At 49.1% G+C, this 12,114-nt stretch overlaps 1 protein-coding gene across 1 annotated transcript; it reads left to right on the top strand.

Annotated features, from left to right (window-relative positions):
- Positions 1–1,162: 1,162 nt before the first annotated feature.
- SIX6 (SIX homeobox 6) lies at positions 1,163–5,564 on the top strand. The gene is made up of 2 exons (XM_054027756.1): positions 1,163–1,734; positions 5,163–5,564. Exons 1-2 carry the CDS (start codon positions 1,163–1,165, stop codon positions 5,329–5,331), a joined length of 741 nt encoding a protein of 246 aa, XP_053883731.1. The 3' UTR covers positions 5,332–5,564.
- Positions 5,565–12,114: the final 6,550 nt, after the last annotated feature.

Below are 12,114 nucleotides of genomic sequence, written 5' to 3'. Positions count from 1 at the left end.
AATATCGGGCTGCCCATTGAGTGCTTCTGACAATATTCCATTATGGTTGCTTGCTTGCTTCATTTATTCTCTGAGTTCTTGGTTGGACCTGATCTCATCTTTTCCTTGGCAGTAGACTGTGCAGAGCTGTCTGGGAGGCAGTGCAAGGCTCACTCCTGGACTGGATTGCTCTATAGGAGACAGGGGTGGGAGTAGCAGTCTTCAAAAGAAGCTAGACAAGTCCCCTGGTTCACTGGAACCCAGCAGCAGCCTGCACACGGGGGGAAGGGGGGGTGTGGGTGTGTGTGTGTGTGTGGTGACATTGGCATGCTTCACTCCAAGTCTCCTGTGCAATTCGATAGCGTCCGCTCCCCAAAGTGCCCTGTTTATTTTCCTTTTCGCGGCCTTGTTAGGGTGCCCTCTCCACGGAAGAAAGCCTTCCCACGCGTGCCGGTGGGGATGGGAGGAGGCGGGGGACTGGTTTGTTTCAGGCTGCGATTTGGGAAAGGTCTCCTAGCTCTCGGCACGCGAGGACTGATGAGCAACGGGCTGCTGGGGCAAGCTGGAGACAATATCCCCCCACGTCTCTGCCTGCGTGAGTTCTTGGCCGTGCCGGTGGGTGGGTGCGCGTCCTCCTGCTTTTGCAAATACCTTTTGAAAGTCAAACTCTTCTCCAAAGGGCGCTGGGCGCTGTCGAGTCCTGGGAGGTGCTGAAATCTCTCCAGCGCGCGGCCTTCCGCCTTGATTGGCAGAGGCTGACAGTGAGTGACAGCCCCCTCCATGGAAACCGGGGAGCCAATCTGCCCAGTCCAATAGCAAACCAGGCTTCTCCCGCAGCATCTGAACAGCGGCTTGTTCTTCGCCTTCCCCAACCCCCCCCCCTCCATCCTCCTCCATCCCTCCACCCCCACGCACGCCTCCCCCCATGGAAACAGCAGCCTAGGCGCTCCCAATTCCTTCCCCTCCCTGCCACTTCCACCGCTGCCGCCGCCGCCGCCCGAGTGCCGCTGCGAGCCTGGGGAAAGGCGCACGCGGAGCAGAGCCGCGCGGCGCTCAGCAAATCCCCCCAGTACCCCAGATTCCCGGGTGGGCGTGCGGGGCGGGGGGATCTCGGGGTCCTTCCGCCGCGCGTGGGTTTCCCCCCCTTCCTCCCCAGGGCGGAGACGCTGCCGCCGCCGCCTCGATGTTCCAGCTGCCCATCCTCAATTTCAGCCCCCAGCAAGTGGCCGGGGTCTGCGAGACCCTGGAGGAGAGCGGGGACATTGAGCGCCTGGGCCGCTTCCTCTGGTCCCTGCCGGTGGCCCCTGCGGCATGCGAGGCCCTGAACAAGAACGAGTCGGTGCTGAGAGCCCGGGCCATTGTGGCCTTCCACACGGGGAACTACCGGGAGCTCTACCACATCCTGGAGAACCACAAGTTCACCAAGGAGTCGCACGCCAAGCTGCAGGCCCTCTGGCTGGAGGCGCATTACCAGGAAGCCGAGAAGCTGCGGGGCCGACCCCTGGGGCCCGTGGACAAGTACCGGGTGCGGAAGAAGTTCCCGTTGCCCCGCACCATCTGGGACGGGGAGCAGAAGACGCATTGCTTCAAGGAGAGGACGAGGCACTTGCTACGGGAGTGGTACCTGCAGGACCCTTACCCCAACCCCAGCAAAAAGCGAGAACTGGCCCAGGCTACCGGACTTACCCCTACACAAGTGGGCAACTGGTTCAAAAACCGCAGACAAAGAGACAGGGCAGCAGCCGCTAAGAACAGGTCGGTACTTTGCTGTTTTCCTGATTTTCGGTTTAGAACAAGCTCCCCTTAGCCTGGTTCTTCTCCTCCGCGAGCAGGGGACGCTTGGCGGCTGGGATAAAGCTGGCAGAGCCGCCTTGCCCTGCAGCTGAGCGATAGACCTGCTTTTTAATACTTTGAAAGGTTGCAATGCGTACCATGGACGCTGTTGGCTTTCACTGGCACTGCCATAAATACAGAAGGAAGGCGGAAATTAATGCAGTTAGTCCCTTAAAATGTGCGCCCTTTCCCCAATTCCAGTACGTGCTCGCCTTTTGTCCCCAGGTCAAACATTAAAGATATGAACGCTATTTCTGTGTCTTGGAGCCATTGCGGCGGACATGGGTTTTGTTGCCATTTCGGGGATGCTTTGTTTTATGAGGATGTTTTTGCCTTTACATTATTCTTCAGATTGCAACATAGGAAATGATCTATTTGAAAGATTATCTGTCTTGGGGAAGCTTAAATTAATAGATAAGCCGCAAGAAACGATTTGTATTTCCCTTGAAGAAGTAGCGCGTTAAATGGGGCATCAGAAAAGGATTTTCTGAACCGTTTCTAATAATTAATATAATGAATATGATACAGAGATGGGGAACATTCGCTCAGTCGCTCATTTTCCAGCCTTTAGCCGTTTAAATATCAAAAATATAAAGAAGCTAACCAAATATATATATTTTTTAAATCTATTCCCTTTCCAAGTTTTGCTTTAAGATATTTAGAAAGCTACGTAAAATAGACCCATCTATTTCGCCATGAGTATAATTGTGCAAGCTCGTTTCAGAAAACACCATCAATTGTTCTAATAGGAAACAATATTGTATACATATTTCAAGATCTGCTTTAAAATAGCCTTATTATTTACAAGACACAATCTTTTCATTTTTAATTCATTTGAATTCAGTTTCGGGCGCTTTTAAACCCTTAGGACTTGTTTCTGGGTTATTTTAGTTGTTTTTTCCCAATAGAAAATGGTTTTGTTTGGGGTTTTTTTTTTCTTTGCAATGTTATTGTTTTGAATTATTTATCTGAGTTAGCGACTTGAGCAAATGTCCCGGAAAGCGGAAAAGAATCTCCAAATTATGGATCAAATTCCTGCCAGTGACTCCTGGGTTGTTGTTTTTTTTCAGAAGTCAGCAGGAAGATAACTAGAACAAGTACATGGGTTGCACCCTGGACTGGTTCAAAAAGAGTTCTGGAAAGACGTGACTAAATAATTAAAAATAAATATTGCCTGACAGCTGTAAATGAAATAAAAATACAGCAATCCCTATTTCTGGAATCGTGTAAGAGAAAAGATTTAAGCCTTTCTAAACGTGGGCAGGACACACCGCCCGTGTGAATGGCAAAATCATGCACTGTACCGGGATCCCCTTTCAAAAGAATTGAAGCTGCTGGAAAGACTTCAGGAAGGGAGTTGGGGCAACGCATGGGCACAGGGTGAAGCTCTAAAGAGCCGGGGGGCCGGTTGTGTGTTTGCAGCCAGAAGCTAAATGCCTGGCTAGATTTGGCTGATTGGGGAACTGGGGCTGGCTTGGCCATGGATAGCGAGGAGGTGATAGTATGGAGTGGCTGGTTAGCTGTTCGAATAGGGTAGATGACTAAGGTGGGAGTATGTGGGGGCGCGGTGGTAGGAGATATGTGGGGTGAAAGGGCTCCTTAACTGTTCCAATATAATAGTTCTTGGGATAAAAGACATAGGCGAGGGGTAACTGGCTAGTGATGGGGGGGGGTCTTGTTGGGATGTGGTAGGGGGTATATGGGGGTCAGATGGCTGGTTAGCTGTTGGGGTAGGATAGGTGATTAGGCATGGGGGTGGGAGGTATGTGTGGTGACTGGTTAGCTGTTGGGATAGGATAGGTGATTAGGCATGGGGGTGGGAGGTATAGGTGGAGGCTGGTTAGCTATTGGAATAAGATAGGTGGTTGAAAGATGGGGATAGACTGGATGGAGCGACGAGTTAGCTGCGTCTGCTGGAATTAGATTGATCGCAATAGTAGGGTGACTGGCTAGCCTTTAGGATGTGGTAGGTGATTGGGGTGGCTGCCTACCTGGTGGATGGGGTAGATGATTGGAGTAGTGTGGCTGGTAGGCTGTTGGATGGGAGAGATGATTGTGGCTCTGTGGGTGGCTGGTTGGCTGTTAGATGATATAGGTGATTGAGGTGGGATGGCCGGTTGGCTGTTGGATGGGATAGGTGATTGGGTCTGGGTGGGGTGGCCGGTTGGCTGTTGGATGGGATAGGTGATTGGGTCTGGGTGGGGTGGCTGGTTGGCTGTTGGATGAGATAGATGACTGAGTTTAGGGGGCTGGTTGGCTGGAATAGGTGGCTGGCGTGGGGTGGGGTGGTGGTTGTATGGGATATGTGATTGTGGTGCAAGGGCTGTTTGGCTATTGGAAGAGATAGGTGATTGGGGTATGGGGACTGGTTGGTGGTTGGATGGGATAGGTGGGGGGGATGGAGGGGGTGGTTTGCTGTTGGATGGGATAAGTGGTTGGGGTGGGGTGGGTGGCTGTTGGATGAGATGGGTGATTGGAGGCTGGTTGGATGAGATAGATGACTGGGCTGGGGTGGGTGGCTTTTGAATGGGATAGGTTACTGGGATGGGGGTGGGGAGGTTGATGGGATAGGTGACTGGGGTGGGGGAGGTATTGGCTGGGATAGGTGATGGGGGTTCGTTGGCTGTTGGCTGGAATAACTGATTGGGATGGAGGAGCTGTTGGCTGTTGGATGGGAGAGGTGACTGGTGTGAGGGTAAAGTGGCTGTTGGAAGGGATAGGAGATGGAGGGCTGGTTGTCTAGTATAGGTGACTAAGGTGGGGAAGCTGTTGGCTGGGATAGGTGACTGGGGTGGGGGAGCTGTTGGCTGTTGGCTGGGATAGGTGACTGAGGTGGGTGGAGCTGTTGGTTGGAATAGGTGACTGGGGTGGGCGGAGAGCTGTTGGATGGAATAGGTGACTGGGGTAGGGGAGCTGTTGGCTGTTGGCTGGGATAGGTGACTAGGGTGAAGTAGCTATTGCCTGTTGGCTGGGATAGGTGACTGGGGTGGGGGAGCTGTTGCCTGTTGGCTAGGACAGGTGACTGGGGCGGGGGAGCTGTTGGCTGTTGGCTGGGATAGGTGACTGGGGTGGGGGAGCTGTTGGATGGAATAGGTGACTGGGGCAGGGGAGCTGTTGGCTGTTGGCTGGGATAGGTGACTGGGGTGGAGGAGCTGTTGTCTGTTAGCTGGGATAGGTGACTAGGGTGAAGTAGCTATTGCCTGTTGGCTGGGATAGGTGACTGGGGTGGGGGAGCTGTTGGCTGGGATAGGTGACTGGGGTGGGGGAGCTGTTAGCTGGGATAGGTGACTGGGGTGGGATATACGGCTGTTGCTGCGATGTGATTGTATATGTCTCCTGGTTCCTTGCAGGCTACAGCAGCAGGTCTTATCCCAAGGCTCGGTGCGCTCGCTGCAGGCCGAGGAGGAGAGCGCAGGGGAGCCGCTGGGGGCCGCCTCCAGTCCCGCGGCCAGCCTGTCCAGCAAAGCGGCCACCTCTGCCATTTCCATCACATCCAGCGACAGTGAATGTGACATCTGACACAACAGCCAAGACAAAACAGGGGGAGAGCGATCGAGCTAAACACAGTGCCTGCCTGCCTACAGAACACCCTGGCTCGCGTTCCCACTCGGAGCCTACCCCGGGCTGCCAAATTACCAGGGCGCCATGATCCATGAGCATGCCCTCTTCCCGTGCAAACAGCGGGCGCGTTCCGTCTTAGACCCCTAGGAGACTCCATTCACAGAAATGTTTGTCGCCTTTATTTAAAAGGATCTGCTGAACCGATGCCTCAAAAACAAAAATGCCAAGTTGCAAAATGTTTGAGCGCCTGCCCTGTATCCCGCGTGGGTATTTCATGTTGAAAAGACGCTGTTATTATTATTATTATTATTATTTTATTTTATTATTATTATTTTCTTTTTTTGCTTTACTTTGAAGGGTTTTTATATATATATAATGTTTATTTACTTATTTAAGGGATCGCTATGGTAGATTTTTCTATGCTGATGATGATTATTTTGGCTTGTTGTCTATGTGCACAGGTGACTTGTAGAGCATGTGCAGGATCAATACTGTATGAAGCGGCCTAAAACAATAATAAAATATTTGGTGAGCAACTTTTCTTACTTAAAGGGTCTGTTTTTAAATTCTTAAGGTCGGAGCCAATGCACAGAGCCCGTCGGCTTAAGGAGGTGGTTCTCTGATTCCACTGAAATCTCACCAGAGCCTTGCCTGGTTCCGAAATAATTAGTCATTCCTCGTTTGCAACACAGGGAGAGCGCCAGGCGATGAAGCGTTCTGGATTCTGCGTGACTTCCCCACGCAGGGTTTATTATACAGTTCGGCAGTAACTAAATATCAAATCCATTTCACAGGCGTCAAGAGGGATCAAAACGGGGTGGGATGGGCAGCGTTGGGAAATCTGCATTGGAGAGCACAATGGTCAGAGGGAAATGGACTCCTCCACGCCGGTAAAGAGAAATGAATGTGGCTAGCTGAGAATATCGGCTCTAGTTAGTCCCATGTGAAGGAGGGGGGCAGACGGTGCTGCCTGCTAGGCGCATAGCAAGATCTGGCTGTTTGCCCGTATCTTGCTTCGAATGGCCGAGATTTCGCGCTGTATCAACAGTGAATTATGAATGGGGGAGGGAGGAAGCCTGTAAGCAAGGCTATAAATACCCCTTCCGTGTAACATCAGCCGCAGCTCCCTTCTTTACCTGGCAAATAAAATAGAGGCTCATAAATTAAATAACCCTCCAGACCAGAGCACCATTATAGATCAGACCGGGGGAAAAATCAGGCCGTCGCTTCGGGTCGTTAACGTGCATTGCCTGTCTGATTTTGCTCGGAGAAAGCCAACGCCATCCAAAGAGCGGCCCGAGCTTTTCCCCAGCGAAAGGATTTTATATTATACATTCTGACATTGATCTTTAAATCGCTTGAGCTGTGCTTTTTCTGTCCGCTCGGGCTCCTTGCATTTGCCTCCCTGTCCTCAGAGACTTGCCTCCCCGAATAAGCTGATTGCTTGGCTTGTTGTAGCAGGCGAAGCGTTGTACACAGGGGGAGCAAAGGGACACGGGGCTTCCCAGACCACTGAAGGAATCCTGGGACCGCGAATATCCTCATTCGGTTTCTAAAGGACACAGGCCCGTTGCAGCTTCAGGAATCGAAAGAAACCTTCAAATCAGACACTCATATCTACTGGAAACGTCTCTTAAAAGGGATGGGGGTGGGGAAGAGAGCCGTTGTCATTAAACTTCATTGAGAGAGTCACTTAATATTTGCTCCCCGGCTGCAGAAAGCAGATTCCCACCTAGCGCTGAGCTTTTAGCTGCTCCTAAATTTGTGTTTTAATCGGTGGAACATCGGCACTGAATCTGCTATGATCACAATCATTCCTCGGTATTTTTTCCAGTGCACCACAGTGATGGGCCGAACACGCAGAGGCTCATTTTTACTAACTGAATTCTAAGTCCGTTTGGAGCAAGTTATTTCATGAGAAACTAACAGAGCTGTGGATGAGAAATATACATTATGAATATGTGCCTGTAAAAAAAAAAAGCATCTAGTTTCATTTCAAAACCAGGCTAAATCGCTTTAGAGCTCTAGGAACTCTGGTTACTTTTAAAAAATGTTATCAGAAGACACTTAAAAAAAAAACAGACATTAGACATGGTGTTTTCCCACCAAAGCAGCATATCTACTGAGTCTGATCAAGATGATGTCTACAAATAGAAAGTTGCCCGGATTAATATATTGGCTTTGCTGTATTACCAGACTTCCTACCTTTTAAAGTAATCATTCCTAATTAAAATCCCGTGGTGCTCAATGCAATCACCTAATTCTATGTTAAAAGAGGAGGCTGAGAATTTTCTTTATGGTCGGGTACCTTTTTTCAAAATCAAATTCTCATTTTGTTTGACGATAAGAAGTTATGTTTTAACTATATAACTTTAACTCCATAGTATACATGTCTCTAAAATCGGACACAGGGTTCAGATTAAAAACGAGAACGTGATTTACAAGCTTGTTTAAAGGGAGCGGTTTTGCCCGTGACTGAAACACATCCGCAAAGAGTATTGTGGTTTCTTTTTACGTTTTAAGCGCTGCATTTTCTTGACAGGCAGCACTTTCAAACAATTAGTTGTTATCTCAAGATTTTCTTCCGAACTGTGAAGTGAATCTGCTAGAATTGAGTAAAATATTTTATTTCCATCCAAATACCCATTGAAGTCTTCGAGAGTTTTGCCATTTACTTTTATGGGATAGGAACAATATCGGACCTTATATTTGTTCTGATTCTCTCTAGATAGATAGATATGGAAGATTTTGATATCTAGTTAGATAACTATCTAAATATGATACAGATACAGACATACTGTCCGTTTGTAGGGTTTTCTTTGCTTTTTATCTTCATCGAATCTAGCTAGCTACGCTTTTCTTGGTTTTATGTCCTTGTGGTATATATTACTATATAAAATTATCTATAATTATATACAGATAGGAGTACTAGGAGGATACAATAGGATACACTGTAGATTTATGTATATTAAAAGAACAACATCATTATACAGAGAATTCTGAAGGATGAGAAAAATTGAACGTTTGGTGACCTTAATTACGCACCATAGCAAAATATAAAACCACCGGAGCCATATTATATCCTCATAGTATGTAGAGTCCTACAGATCATTGTAAACTATAGTATATAGATTCATATAGACCATCGTATATAGATTCATTTAGATCGTGTGTGTAGGTGTCTGTGAGACAGAGAGAGATTTTTGCAATGTAACGTGTCTATGAAGATAGAATGCTCCACTGATCGTCTTATATTTCGCTACAAAGGTTGTAAGGCTGTAAAGCACTTCAGCTCCCCTCACTTCTCAGCCTCCCTGCATGTTGATGTTGTTATTCTTGTAAGAACCATCAAGGCAGGAATCTCTTTCTCACACACATGAGATGCCCTAACATTCTCTTCTCAAAAATCAGCACCAGGCACTTAATGTATTTTTTCTCCCACTTTGCTTTAAAAAAAAATTGAAAACTGTATTTACATTAAACAAAACGCGAGAGAAAAGTCTGCCTTGACCTCTCCCTGTTTAGCGGAACAAAGAAGAAAATATTGTATCAAAAGTAACGTGAATGGGGAGGGAGGAGAAGAGAAACAGCTTTTTCTCTATTCAGCTGGGGAGGGGGGAGTTTGAATATATTTCCGTTTCTTTTGAGAAGCAGGGCAGCCCTGGGCAGGGATGAATGGAAAAGTCTTGTAAGCGGTCTATGAAGCTGTCAAACTGCTCAGAGTAATAAGCGCTAATGATGGGGTCTCGAGTCCTCCCTGGGACAAAAGGGGGCTTCGAGGGCTCGCAGCGGCTGAATAGCTAATAAGTTTTCATGGCGGGGGGGGGGGGGGAATGAGTTAGCTGTCAACCAATTGATTTTGCAAGTGCAAAGAAAAGCGAGGCTTGCAGGTTGGGGCGAGTCTTGTCCCGGTGCAGCTGGGGACAGAAGGCCCACTTACCAGAGTACTGCATTGTACAGGGCAAAGCTAGGCACTGGAGAACGGAGCTGCTGCTACGAGCGGGTGACCACAATACAGCCAGGAATGCGCCTAGGGAAAGCCACAACATGCTTGTGCAAACACTGCAGGGCGACAACACCCGTGTACACGCCTGGCACAAGCGTGTGCAGATGGAGTACACACGCCGACAAATCTTTCGCTCCAGTTTGCACACCCTGGAGCAGGGGAGGGGGGTTGCTCCAGGACTGTCCCGTAGGCTGACCCTGCATAAACGAGCAATTGTTTTCTTAATTGTTCTGTAACAGTCTTTTGCGGATCGCCTCCTAACGCGTTTTCATTGCACACAAAAGGGGATTTGGAAATCAATTGACAGCTCCACCCTGGCTGAGAAAGCTGCTCTGTTACAAAGAACGCTGCTCTGCCCGGCTTGCTGTCCTGAGAATTTAATGTGCTTTCCTGTCGTTAGAGGTTAGAAACCAGACTTGGCCCATTAGTTACTGCCCTGGTATAGAACAAACGTGCCACTCCCCACTGAGACCTCTGCGAAGGAGACGAGTGTGTGGTTCAGGGCTAAAAACGAGCGAGCTTTGCATTCGAGACCTTCCCCGCAATCCCGCATCCAATGAAGCGCTTGGGCGGATCAGACTCGCTCCCTGCTCCAGCTACTCCCTGGCACTGGCCACACATTATCACTGCAGGATGAGGCGGAGGGTGTGCTGATAACTGCCCCTTCCGCTGCTGTTACCCGCCTTTAAGCCAAATGTTTGGGTTAGGAGTCCTGGGACACAACCAGCCCGATGGGTGGAGCAGCGGAACGCACCGACGGAGCCTGCCTCCCCAGAGTCCTGGCCCGGCCTTCTGGCGGGGTTGCCCCACTGAAAACCAGTCCTTGCGTTTGGCCCGGTGGGAAAGAGAAGGAAAGGCCTGTGATAACAAACATGCATATTCCCAGCCAGGGGCCACTCCCGCGGCCCCCCAATCTGTGCCTTTGTGTGGGAATGAGCCACACGGGCCTGTGTCCCTACCGCCGCCTTAGCCAATGGCCTGGCTAGCAGCAACTCCATAGCCTGGGAGGTGGTGGAATCTCCTTCCTTGGAGGTTTTTAAGGCCCGGCTTGACAAAGCCCTGGCTGGGATGATTTAGTTGGGAATTGGTCCTGCTTTGAGCAGGGGGTTGGACTAGATGACCTCCTGAGGTCCCTTCCAACTCTGAGATTCTAGGATTCTATGATAGGAGGAGGATGGGATTCAGACCTGCGCCCTGCACGCAGACTATGTGTAAATGGGAGCAAGTAGGCCTTGGGTCCGAGTAAGCTAGAATCTCCCCGATCTCTTTGGGCAAAATCCACACGAGGAGGGGGCGCAAGGGGGGGCGGAGACCTCCCTTCACATCTACGGAGGGGAAACTTCACCTCAGCCTCATTGGCGAATGGAGACTTGGTTGCATAAAACTATCAATTCCAGTCTTGTAATGGGGGGAAGGGGTAGGAGGGCAGGATGCCTCTATAATATAACAGAAGGCTGTAAAATACCAGTAAAGACGACTCTGGCCCCTGAGCGTATGCACGGCTGTGCAGGAGGGGACCCCGCTCTGGAGCCCTTCGGGCTGCTTGGCGCTGCAACTGTGGGCCTGGAAGTATCCTGTTTTAATTGCAAACCAGTGATGTGTTTAACAGTTTGCAAGTTCGGGGGGGGGGGAGGAGGGGGCTGAGCAGTTCCTTTATTCATTTTATTTTATTTTCTAACCCTCAGCTCTTTGGTGCCCTGTGTTGTTTTTGATGGGAAATTATGTTAAGAAACTTGCGAGTTATTAACTACGCGCCGCAGCCTCCGGATTGTGTCACCCTGGCCGCATTCAATGCCCGGTGGCAGCTAAGCTGTTTCAGATCACACCGGGTTGCTTCCTGAAGTCCAGACTCATCACTTGGGTCCCACTGTCTCTTCCGTCTACTCCCCGCTAACGAATTGTTTTAGCGGGGGACAAGCCTAGGATTAAAATGGGTTAGCTTCTTTCTTACCGGTAATCACTAATACTACAGTGGATGTTACAATCAATGGATGCGAGAAAGGTATTTGTCTTAGAATAATAATCACAAACATTTGATTTGTTATTTTACTGTATTTCTCATTCAACATTCGAGGGAGCTCCTGTTGCACATGCTAATAGAGGCATTGGAGTCAGCAGGTAGATTATCCAGCTTTGATTCTTGTTTCCTACTATTTTTAATAAGCAAAATCCAATTCAAATGAAGCAGCTGATGCTTTCTCCGCACTATAGTCTTGAATAATACGCAATAAAATTAGACAACAGTAGTTTCTTGCGTACCCTACGTCAAAAAAAAAACATTTGCTGAGCTGTAGTATTTTACCCTTTATTAACGTGATATTTGTACTGCTAAAAGACCTAATGGAATATATAGAGTTCGCTCTCCTGGGTTTTTAATAGGGCTTTGCGTGGGAAAAAATAATACAAAGCCCGGCTCTGTTATATTGCGCAGAAGGCCCTCCCATCGTGAGAAGTAACATTGTTACCACTGCTGCCTTATATGGCTTTGTGTTTAGGCAGTTTGGTTTCGATACGTATTGTTTTTAATTCTAGCATTCGTTACCATAGACAGGCCATTGGAAAGGAATGGGCCGCTCGATTCCCAACGGGCTTCGAGCATGGATCACACACATCAAGAGAGAGGAGGAACAAGGAGACCGGTCCAGCTGCGCACGCGCAACCCCGGCCATCACTAGACTCTCTGGTGGGGCTCTAGGCTGGAGTCCCAAGTAAAGCCACGTGAGGCCATTGGCCAC

Source organism: Malaclemys terrapin, chromosome 4 (genome assembly GCF_027887155.1).
Source record: "Malaclemys terrapin pileata isolate rMalTer1 chromosome 4, rMalTer1.hap1, whole genome shotgun sequence".
NCBI classification, from domain to species: Eukaryota; Metazoa; Chordata; order Testudines; family Emydidae; genus Malaclemys; species Malaclemys terrapin.
This window is presented reverse-complemented; position numbering and strand designations above follow the sequence as displayed.

Coding starts and splice junctions, on each gene's coding strand:
- SIX6 (XM_054027756.1), top strand. CDS start 1,163: ATGTTCCAGCTGCCCATCCTCAATTTCAGCCCCCAGCAAGTGGCCGGG. Junction 1,735..5,162: donor GCAGCAGCCGCTAAGAACAG/GTCGGTACTTTG, acceptor GGTTCCTTGCAG/GCTACAGCAGCAGGTCTTAT.